The 12,176-nt window shown below is 36.3% G+C and overlaps 1 protein-coding gene across 5 annotated transcripts in view; it reads left to right on the top strand.

Annotated features, from left to right (window-relative positions):
• The window catches only part of PPP2R3A (protein phosphatase 2 regulatory subunit B''alpha), a 212,324-nt gene that overhangs the window by 136,627 nt on the left and 63,521 nt on the right, over positions 1-12,176 (top strand). For all 5 annotated transcript variants that reach the window (XM_045503555.1, XM_045503556.1, XM_045503554.1 and 2 more), the window contains 2 exons: positions 5,789-5,875; positions 9,649-9,805. In XM_045503555.1, coding sequence (XP_045359511.1) covers positions 5,789-5,875; positions 9,649-9,805 — 244 coding nt within the window. The remainder of the gene's footprint in view (positions 1-5,788; positions 5,876-9,648; positions 9,806-12,176) is intronic.

Raw genomic sequence — 12,176 nt, 5'->3', positions numbered from 1 at the left:
TACTTAGGAAGATCAAGCTTGAAATTTAAGATATCTCAGAAAAATCTAAATTAACTTATTGAATGTTATTTAATCTCAGTGCCATATGATGTAGAACAATTAGTATATTCTTTTGTTTGCGTGTCAGAATTATTCAGTTATTTTACTTTGTTTAGTTGGAAGAAACTGACACAAAGTATGACTCAAATATTAGCTTATGTGTGGCACTCATATGATGAAGAAAAGTTGGTCAACTTTTTATTTCTATTTATCACTAAAAACCTGTGCTATAGGAAAAGACTTTTCATTTGTTTAGTTAATTATTTTGCCAGCTGTTTTTAGACGGAAGGACAGAGCACCAACTATGCATACAGCAAAAAGAACATCACTACTCAAGAGAATGCACCCAAAATTACTCCGTATTCTTCTTTATTTCCAGAGACAAGTTAGCTTTTGAAAAATAAGTCTCTTGAAAGTGAATGGAAATGAAAATTGGAAATACTAGCAACTTACAGTCTTGAGTTTGCAGTTTCGCATGCCATGCAAAGAAATTGCCAGTGAATAAAAGATACTGCTTATCCTAGCTGGCATATGCTGACTTCTGAGGGAAGAGGTGCTCATAGGAGTTTTTAAAATAAGCAATGAGATTGAAAATATTTCTTTGTGGTATTGGTGCTGGCAGCAAAGACATTCTCTGGCTTCCTCTGATGATGTCTTAGCGATGTATTCAATGTCTTAATTGGCCTGAAGCCATCACTTCAGACCAAAATGCCAGGATTTTAATTGCTGAGGACAATGTACTGATATTTCCTAAGATGACTAAATTGTGGTGGAGACTGCTGATTACTAACAGCTTGCCTCTTTCCCCTTGAGAACTTCTCCTCTTGACAGAGAAAGGAAGAAATGTGGGTATTAGATTTTTTTTAAGTCACATTCTGCAGAAGACCATGAAGAAATACTTTTCAGAGCCATATTAACCAGAGTGGATTAAGAATCTTTTCACCACTTCCTGTCAGGTAGTAGAACCATGCTTCCAGCATTTGAGTCTGTTCATCTGCATTTAGGTTACCTACAATGAGCAATCTCTAATTTCTTTGTCTTCGTCCAATCCACTTGTCAAAACCTGTCTGATAGAGCCACCACACACTTACTTGCATTCCTGGTGACTTATACTTGTAAATTAGAGGTTTCCAGCTCAATAGATACAAAGCCAAAGAAAGGAAACTGATTTAAGAGTCAGACTATCAATGCTTATTTATTTTTGGGACAGAGAGAGACAGAGCATGAACGGGGGAGGGGCAGAGAGAGAGGGAGACACAGAATCGGAAACAGGCTCCAGGCTCTGAGCCATCAGCCCAGAGCCGGACACGGGGCTCGAACTCACGGACCGCGAGATCGTGACCTGGCTGAAGTCGGACGCTTAACCGACTGCGCCACCCAGGCGCCCCTAAGAGTCAGACTATCAAGTTAACTGGAGATCCCTTGGTAAAAAAAAATTTGTCGAATTTCATTCCGCTCACTGCTAATAAACAATTATTCTTACTATTATTAATTTTTAAATTTTGTTTACTATTTTTAAAATTGGGATTCATTTTTTTTTTATTTACCTAAGAGTTGTAGAACAAAATTAGGGGGAAAAACAAGGGTAATTGATGTAGAACCAAGCAGCTACATGTTCTCACCACTAGATGGTATCCTTACCTAAATAAGCTAAAATGCTGAATCAGTAATGTGGAAACCAATAAACGTGCTGATGAAGTGGGGCAACTGAATAAAGAGATTTAGACTATGGAAAAGGAATACATTTTTTAATATTATTAGATAAGTAAGTTAGGGGCTAAAAATAGGAAATGCTTAACAGTCAAAACATTAATTTTAAAAATTCTTTCAAAAAATGAATAATAAGCAAAAATAAATACAGGTCAAAACTTTATGATTTTAAGTATAACACAGTACATCCCAAAATAATATATTTGAAGAGTATATAAATATGAAATACTGGTAGGAAACTCAAACGTTAAGAAAATTTATAATCAAAATCAAATAATAAGGATAAAAATATAATCAACACATAAAACTTTGGTGTAATAATATGTATTGAAATTGACTTTTACTTGAGGAGTCATGGAACTATGATAAATGGTATTCTTAATGTTTATTTTCATATATATAATTTCTGTGCTAAAAAGCCTCCATCTTTTTTATATGAACTTTTGCCAAGCTAGTGTTAAGAATGCATTGTTGAGTAAGCCACATTTTCTGCCCTGAAGCACCTCAAGTCAGATTCTGAATGATTGGAGCCAATAGAGAATTTACATACCAACTAGTCCTAGCTTGAATCTAATGCAGGAATCCTGTTTTTTTGTTTTTTTTTTTTTTTTTAATTTTTTTTTTTTTCTTTCAACGTTTATTTATTTTTGGGACAGAGAGAGACAGAGCATGAACGGGGGAGGGGCAGAGAGAGAGGGAGACACAGAATCGGAAACAGGCTCCAGGCTCTGAGCCATCAGCCCAGAGCCCGACGCGGGGCTCGAACTCACGGACCGTGAGATCGTGACCTGGCTGAAGTCGGACGCTTAACCGACTGCGCCACCCAGGCGCCCCAGGAATCCTGTTTTAAATAATTGTGGTGAGAAGAAACCTTACTACTTTATACAACCCATTGCTTCATAGGGCTAATTTTACGAAATTCTTACGTATTTTAAAGCATTTTAGTATAAGGAGTATCCAGTAGTTTTAGTTGTGCTTCTGGTGCAACACAGAGACAAATCTCCCACCTGATAGTCAGCCATTCAGATCATGGTCACAGGTACACTCCAGTCTTACTTTTTCCTCAAGAGTAAAAATTACTAAATTAATAGTATCCTTTACAATAATTTTGAATATAGTTACCCTTCTCTGTTTTATGTTTTCTGTACACTTTATATGCCATCTATCTATCTGTAAGTCACAAACAACAGTACTGATTTATATGAAATACTAATTAGAGACCTTTCTTGGGTTGGCATCCATCTGCTACTTACAATGCTGGCTAGAGTTATTCAACTAGCTACAAATCCAACCCATATGTCTTTATCACAGGTACAATATGAAAGTCTTTGTTACACAACTCTCAAACCTCATTAATTTATCAAGCAGTTTTCTAAGGAAGACATTCAGATGGCCAACAGGTACATGAAAAGGTGCTCAACAGCACTAATCATCAGGGAAATGCAAATCAAAACCACAAAGATGTCACCTCACACCTGTTAGAATAACTAATAACAAAAAGACAGGAAAATAACAAGTGTTGGCAAGGATGTAGAAAAAAAGGAACCCTTGTGCACTGTTGGTGTGGATGTAAATTTGTTCACCCACTATGGAAGACTGTATGAGATTCTTCAAAAAATTAAAAATACAACCACTGTATGATCCAGCAATCTTACTGCAGGATATTTATCTGAAGAAAAAAAGATACCAACTCAAAAAGATAAATGCACCCCATGTTCATTGCAGCATTATTTACAGTGGCCACAATATGGAAACAACCTAAGTGTTCCTCAGTGGATGGATAAAGAAGATGAGGTATATACATACAGTTGACCCTTGAACAACATGGGTTTGAACGGCATGGGTCCATTTATATGCAGATTTTCTTTATAGCACTGTAAATATATTTTCTCTTTCTTATGATTTTCTTAATATTTTCTCTAGCTTTATTGTAAGAATACAGTTATACAGTACCTATACCATGTACAGAATATATGTTAATCAGCTGTTTTTGTTATTTGTAAGGCTTCTAGTCAACAGTAAGCTATTAGTAGTTAAGTTTTGGGGGAGTCAAAAGGTATATGTGGAGTTTCAACTGCACACATGGCCAGGGTTGGCACCCTTAACTCATGAAATCTTGCCATCTGCAACAACACAGATCAACTCTGAAAATATTACGCTAAGTGAAATAAGTCAGTCAGAGACAGATACTGTATGATCTCTCTTATATGTGGAATCCAAAAAAACACACACAAAAAAAAACAAAGTTAAGCTCATAGATATAGAAAACAGATTGGTGGTTTCCAAAGGCAGGGGGTAGGTGGGGCAAAATGGGTGAAGAGGGAGTTAAAAGGTACAAACTTCCAGTTATAGAGTAAATAAGTCATGGGAATATAAAGTACAGCATGATGACTATAGTTAATACTGTATATACTATATATAGTTAATAATATGCAGCACAAAAATACAAATATATTGCATATTTGAAAGTTGCTAAGAGAGTAAAGAGTTCTTATCACAAGAAAAAAATTCTGTAACTATATATGGTGATCATTTTGCAGTATATAAATATATGTAATCATGTATACCTGAAACTAATGTATGTCAATTATTCCTCAAATTAAAAAATGTATCAAGCAATTATTAGCTATCTGATATATGCAAAGCACCATTATCAGGCACTGGGATGCAAGTCAAGAAAGACCTGGTACTTTGGAGTTTGGAGGTCATGATAGGTGTCTGACCACACCAGTGTGTTTAGAATATAACCACAGGAAGAACGGAAGGAGACTCGCATGACAATTGGAGCACGGAAGACAGAGTTCTCTCTACCCTAGTCCCTGTTTTAGGGCTTCCTGTGGAGTTGGCAAGTTGAGCTAGATTTTGAAGGGTCAGGAGTTAGCACTGATAGCAGGAGTAGGATAAGGAAAGCTGGGCAACAGAAATTTGGGCCTTCATTCTGAGGCTGGTATTTCCCTGCTCTGTTCCAGAATCACTGTCTTTGCTAAAGAATCCAGAAGGCGAATGGTGGTGTAGTCCCCCATTACGCCTATTTGGATAGATGTCCAAATGTCTTCCCTTTTTTGTTCTTCTTGCACCAAATAACTTTTAAAAAGGATCTAATCTTTTCCATGATAAAACCACCAATGATACAGGATTTCTGTTTTATTTGACAATCAAAATCAAAGGCAAAGTGTCAAAAACTATTCAAGTTGCTCTTGCTGCCTTTTTTTTTTTTTTTTTTTTTTGAGAAAAGAAAAAAAAAAAAAAAAGTAGCTGGTCAAAGGGAAATTAAATGGGTGGGCATAACCCCAGGTAAAATTGTTAGGAATACACTGTGGCCTCCTCCCTCCAGGATGTCAGCTTTGTCTTCCTTCTCCAGTACTCTCCTGTACAACACACATGTTGTCAATCTCAAACACATTTGCAACCCATTCCCTCCTCTCTCGTCCTGTCCACGGTCTTCTCCAGAGTTTCCCATCTGTTGTTAAGCTCTTTTAAAACCCTAGCTAATAACAATTGTTCATGGCCAAGCATGGACTTGGTAGGAGATATCCCAGATGTATTTGAGTTTCCAGAGAGAGGCTGGAAGACTGGAAGTCTTTAAGATTCTAGTGAATAAGGCTAAAATAACCAGAATAATGCCCTCTTGAATCAGACTATCTTGGGAGCCATTCTTCTGACCCACCAATTGTTAAGCCAACCCAGTGTGTATTTCCTACCTCATTTACCTTCCCAAAACATCCAGCCCAGTAAGCACTGCTTGAATCAGGCATCAATGTATAAGATGAGAGTTAAATAAAGTGACATGTAGGCAGCTGGAATGCAGACTTATGAACAAAGAATATCTTTTTATTCTTCTTGGAATTATAGGGACAGATGTAAATTACATGGTTCTAGTTTTTAAAATACAGTGTTAATTTTTATTAGAAATTACGCTTGACATAATCAGAAAACCAAAACATAGCTTTTTGTTCAAGGTACATTCATAAGATGGCTTTTGGTAAAGTAATAGCTATCTTCAATTTTTTTATTTGGTTTGTTTTCCTTTTGGAACCAGGTTATTCAGAGAATATTCTACACAGTCAACAGATCTTGGAGTGGAAAAATAACTTCGACAGAAATAAGAAAAAGCAACTTTTTGCAAGTAGGTCTCTCATTGGAATTCATGTATAAAAGCAATTAAGGGGAGCCTGGGTGACTCAGTTAAGTGTCCAAGACTTGATACTGGCTCAGGTCATGATCTCACGGTCGTGGGACTGAGCCCCATGTTGAGCTCTGTGCTGAGCATGGGGCCTGCTTGGGTTTCTCTCTCTCTCTCTCTCTAGCTCTCGCTCTCGCTCTCGCTCCCCCTCTCCCCCCCCACCCGCCCTTTCCCTGCTTGCTCACACATGCATACTCTCTCTCAAAATAAATAAACCTAAAAAAAGAGCAGTTTAAATAATACTATTAGTTCATTTAACAAGTATTTGAGCGCCTACTGCATGCAAAGCACTTTCACTACTTTCAGTCATTAAGCATTTATCAGATAACCTGAGATGTGTTGGGGGTAACAAAGGTGAATAACCAGAGATTTTTGTATCGAGGCATGTGGAGTAAAAGAAAAGCACACAGTCACACCTGAGGAAAATTTTCACAGAAATGGATAACAAATATGCATAGAAGGCCTCACAGGACTGACATGTGATCTTGACCTTGGAGGATATTGGGAGTTTATCAAAATAAAAAATTAGAAGGGGATTCCAGATAGAAGGAGCAAAGGCCCATAAGCATGAAAGTGTCTTAAGTCTCAAACGGAACAGTCTACTGGCTGGTGGCTCTGCAGAGACTGACCAGTGATGCAGCCTGGCAGGCTGGGTTAGGAAAGACCTTGCAAAAGGAATAGAGGGATTTCAACGTGATCCTTTTGACAATGACTCTTTATCCAGCTCCTACTGGAGTGGAGAAAAATATTAAAAATTCTTTTAAGAAAGACACATTTCATTCAATTTTTTTATTTATTTTACCTACTATGAAAGTGTTGACCACTAGTGGGAGCCTTTTACTGAGGTAATCTTCGTGCCTGACTGTGGAAGCTTCTGTTAATCTAAAGAATGGTTCATGGTTGAAAGGAAATATTTTATTTTCAATGAATCATACTAAATGAAGCTTAGGGTAATAATACCACCTTATGTACTCTTTATTTTTCCATGTCTTCATCTGAGACAGACAAAGTAATGAAGACTTGGCAAAATGAGCAGCCCATAATACATATACACACCTTTTTTATTCTAAAATGAATAGTAATCACAGTGATTGTTAATATTTATTGAACACCTGGTGCCTTCCTCTCTCAGCAGGTAATATGGGATGGGTCAAAATGGCAGTAATTCCATAAAAAAGGCTTCATACCTTGAGAATGATGATAATCCCTCACATTCCTGAAGCACATTAGAGTTTATAGTTTCTAGCATTATTATAATATATATTTTTTTTAACTGATGATAAAATTTGAGGCTCAGATACCGTTGAATGACAGGTAAGATCACACAGCAAGTAAGTGATTGAATTGGAAACAGAACTCAAATGTTCTTCCTAGAACATGGTTTAATTTTTCCCCTTCTCCCCTACCCCTCTTCTTATTCTTCCTATTAGTGCATTATTCATGAATGTATGCTCGTAATGTATATATGCTCATGAAGCATTCAAGTACGTGGCATATCTAGAATAACCAGCAGAAGTCACTATTTATCTCTTTATGCTGCCATTTCATTCCTTTTCCCAGACAGAACCCACATTATCTGTGGTTTTATTCCCTTGTATGTTTACATGAAGTATACAGTTTTATTTTGTATGGCTACTGTTACGAGGTTTTGTAATATATGAGATCATTATTCTGTTAATTTGTTTTTTTCCACTAACGGTATATCTTGACATTCTTTTCATTTCCATTCATATAAATCTATCTCATTTTTATGATTCTTCTGCATAATCTGTGGTATGGTTCTACCGTAACTAAATTACATACTCCCCTTTAGAAGATGTTGAAGTCATTTTCATATTTTTTCTTTGGAAAGATGCAGTGAATATCCCTGTATTTTCCTCCTGTTAAGAATCTTTCTAGAATAGGGGTGCCTGTGTGGCTCAGTCGGTTAAGCATCCGACTTTGTCTCAGGTCATGATCTCATGGTTTGAGCCCCACGTTGGGCTCTGTGCTGACAGCTCAGAGCCTAGAGCCTGTTTTGGATTGTGTCTCCCTCTCTGTCTCTGCCCCTCCCCTGCTGACCCTCTGTCTCTCTCAAAAATAAACATTAAAAAATTAAATTAAAAAAAAATTTTTTCTAGAATAGACTACTGGAGGGAAAATCCTGGATCAAATGGTATGTACATTTTCAGTCTGATAGATCCTGCCAAAAACCTGTACTAGTTCACACACATTTACCAACAGCAGAAGTCATCTTTTTCATTTTGTGACAATCCAGTAGGTTAAAATGAGAGCTCCTTCTCAAGATTTGTTTTAATGTACATATTCTGCTTTATACATGTTAAAGAACATTTTGTAAAACAAAACATTACAAGCCTTGTTTGGAAAACAAAAAAAATTCCTGTTTTATCACCCTAATACAACTAATAACATTTTTGTATGTGTTTTTCTTGTCTCATATATATGTGCAGATTAAATGGATTTTACATATTCTTAGTGTGTATAATTTTATATACCATATTTTGCTTTTACCATGTCATGGTTTTCCTTTGTTTCTGTGTAGACTTTATAATTTTTACTGGCAGCAGAATCTTCCATTAAGTAGTTTTAGTCTCATAATTTATGTTCTCAGCTTGTCAGGGCATATTGGTTTCCCAGTATTTACATTTTGGAACATAATTTTTTATAGAAGTAATTTATTTGCACTATGAAATATTTTTGTTCCTTATAATGTTTTTCACCTTTAATTCCACTGTAGTTTCTAATCATATTGACATTTTTTTGTTGTTGTTGCTGTTAAGATTTAGCTAGTAAATATTTGTCTTTTTTTTTTAACTTTCCTTTTAAATTTTATTTATCTCTTATGGATAGCATATATCTTGATCTGTTTTTTTGGGGGGGGGGCTGGTTTTTATACTCAATCTGAAAATGCTTTAATATGGAGACTCTATTCATTTATATTTATTGTGATTGTTGATATATCTGATCTGACTTCTGCCATCTCATTTTGTTTTTTCTATTTCCTAAGTTTCCTTATGGTTTCTTATATCTTTCTGAATTTTTCATTTCTGAAAACATCTCTATTTATCTGCCCACTTGCATGATAATTGTAAGAATTGTTAAGAAACCTGGGTTTAGCATTATTGTTTCTGGTGTTTTCCATCAGGGTACACAGTGAATCAGGGGAGACCCCGGTTTACTTCCAGCTTAGGGCCCCACAGCTCCATCCCCCATACTTTCCACACCAGGCACATCAGCACAGTACCATACATAAGTCTCCTTTATAGTAAACTTGATCTCATTACAAAGCCAAACCCTATATGTAGACTTCCACTCTACATAATAGAGGAGATGCCCAGTCTTCATAATTTTGGAAAGTTAAAAGCAATGTCAGTTCATGACCATCTATTTCAGCCTCTTGTGTGTTCTGGTTTGCTAGTTTGGGGACCTCTGACAGGATATAGTCTCCTTGGTAACAGTCCTTCCCTTTCCCTGCTTTTAAATCCTCCACAGCATCTATCCCTTTGCTAAGCATAATATAGAGTTTGTAAATGTTTATAGATTGGTCAGTTGATTAAAGGTAGGATGAGGTTGCCTGTTACAGTTCCTGGTTTAGTACCAAAACCAAAAATTTTAATTAAATTTAAAATAAAACTTCATTAGACTCTATATAATGGCCAAAGCTGTTTTTCATAATTTTAAAATAAATTAATCCTTCTCTTCATACTTTATTTCAGACTCTAGCCCTTTTGGAAGAAGAGGAAGATATAAACCAAATCACAGATTACTTCTCCTATGAACATTTCTATGTTATTTATTGTAAATTCTGGGAGCTAGATAGTGATCATGACCTCTACATCAGCCAGGCTGATTTATCTCGATATAATGACCAGGGTGAGTGTTTTATAGTTGTTAAGACTTAACTATTTTGAAGAAGGCAAGAGTTATCTGAATTGTTACATGAATGAGAAATTCCCATTTCTTAAATTCTTTATCTAATCAAGTCTTCTTTTTAAAAAAAATTTTTTTTAATTTATTTTTGAGAGCGAATGGGGGAGGTACAAAGAGGGAGGGGACAGAGGATCCAAAGCCGGCTCCACACTGACAGCAGAGATCCCGATGTGGGGTTCGAACTCACACCCTGAGCCGAAGTCAGACACTCAACCAACTGAGCCACCTAGGTGCCCCATCAAGTCCTCTTTAAAGAGCCAAGAATTTTTAAGTGGGAATGAGTGAAGGTATCGATTTTTCATTTAGAAGGCAAGTGTAGGAGAAGGTACTTAAGGTAAATAAGCAATTAGAGTCTTTGTTTTGATTGCCTTTGATTAATTTAATTAATTAGTATGTTTATTTTAGTTTTTGGGAGAGAGAGGAGAGAAAGAGAGAGCACGTGCAGGGGAGAGACAGAGGGGAGAGAGAGAATTCCAAGCAGGTTCTGCACTGTCAGTGCAGAGCCCCATGTGGGGCCCAAACTCAGGAGATTGAGATTATGACCTGAGCCGAGAGTTGGATGCTTAACCAACTGCACCACCCAGGCACTCTGTGATGTTTATTTTCTAGTGATGAGTTGAATTAGATCCATTCCTATGTAGTTTATTTGAAAGAGAGTGTATGTACACCCTGTAAGTTTCCCATTTTACAGTATTTATAAACAGACAAGGATGAAATAATATGCCAGTGTTTTCAAGGACTAATAACAACTTACCTTTTGGGATTTAGATCCAGAATAGATATTTTCTCCGCAGATGGATTTTGTGTGTTTTCTTTTATCAGAAAACAAAAATATTAAACATCACATGATACTACTCCTTTTGCTTCATTTTTACCAGTTAGTAAACTTATAACCTATTACCTGCAAATATTCTTCCTCAAGCACCAAGATACATTGACTCATTCTTTTCTCATACGATTGTCTCATAAGATTCTCATAAGATTGTTCTATTCTTAAATGTCTTCTCAGGCACTGCTATTTATTTTAAATCAGCCTTTAGCCCTTTAGGTGTAGCAGAGTACAAATCTTAAATACATTGAATTTCACTTCTGTTATTTGGTATCTCTGTGATTAACTGTTTGCATCTTAAGAAGAGTTTCATTCTATATGATCTTAAGTATCATAGAATTTTCCATATATAAAAAAGAGTCCTTCCTCTCTATTCTCAGGTGCCAACCAGGTATCAAGAGAAAATACCCAGATGTACTTATTGATGAACAAGCATTTTAGTACTATACCTCCCTTCTTCAAGTAGTCATAATCTTCCTGTCACCAGAATAGCATAAAGATGGAGATACTCACAGGCATATCGGGTCAGCTTTATTAGCCGTGCACCTTCTAATCACCGGTGGCCAGATCATCTGTGTAACATGAGGTCCTACAAACCTTATGGGCTCTAAAGCACTCTCTCCAGCTGATACAATCATAATTCTCATTAGGTTCCAAAATGTATATATACACATAACAATTCAATAGAGGTATATTAAAGTGATGATGTCCAAATAACTAGGCATCTAAGCCTGCATGATGAAGAGCCCATCAAAACTACATAATTGGCAATCCATCAGCCTGTCCTAAATGGGACATGATCTTCAATTTTAGGGTAAATCTCCCAAATGTAAAAAAGACTTTAGCTTTGGGATTAAATGTCCATGCCTTTCCTATACAGCCCTCTGTTTGTATAGTACAAATTATTATAAACCAATGTTCACCAAAGTCTAGAGGGTCCTTATATAAGCTTTGTGGCTAGGCATGGCTCTACTGACACCCATATTCCCAACATTCTTCAGCCAAATTAATTTTACCTTTAGGTTGACTATACCTAACTGTGTGCAGAAGAATTAGATGCTGATAGCTATGTCTAATAACTTCATCACTTTTTTGGAAATTTTAGTGTACATGCTGTTGCCTGGGGCACTTCTTAAAAGAACAGATTCTGTCCTCACCAAATCCCTAGGTCTGAGATCTATTGACATAGCCTTTTGGTAAAACTAAAGGCTTTGGTTATTTTGAACCAACAATGAGGTACACTGCTATAGATTCTCTAGGATCTACCATCAAAAGCAACATGCTATCTTAAGATAAAATTGTATGTTATGTCCTGGACTTTTATGGAATAAGAATATATGAAAAGTATGTTTGTGGTATGTTTAGGTATCTTCTATAAAATTCTACTTGAAAGCATTCTCCATTGTTGTACTCAGAGTCCCTTATCTTAGGAGTTGCTGATCAGTTCCCCTTGAATTTAATACAAGGATAAAATTTGTCTTGTTT

Source organism: Leopardus geoffroyi, chromosome C2 (genome assembly GCF_018350155.1).
Source record: "Leopardus geoffroyi isolate Oge1 chromosome C2, O.geoffroyi_Oge1_pat1.0, whole genome shotgun sequence".
Classification (NCBI taxonomy): domain Eukaryota; kingdom Metazoa; phylum Chordata; class Mammalia; order Carnivora; family Felidae; genus Leopardus; species Leopardus geoffroyi.
Note: the sequence above shows the minus strand (reverse complement) of the source record. Positions and strands in the feature narration are given on the sequence as shown.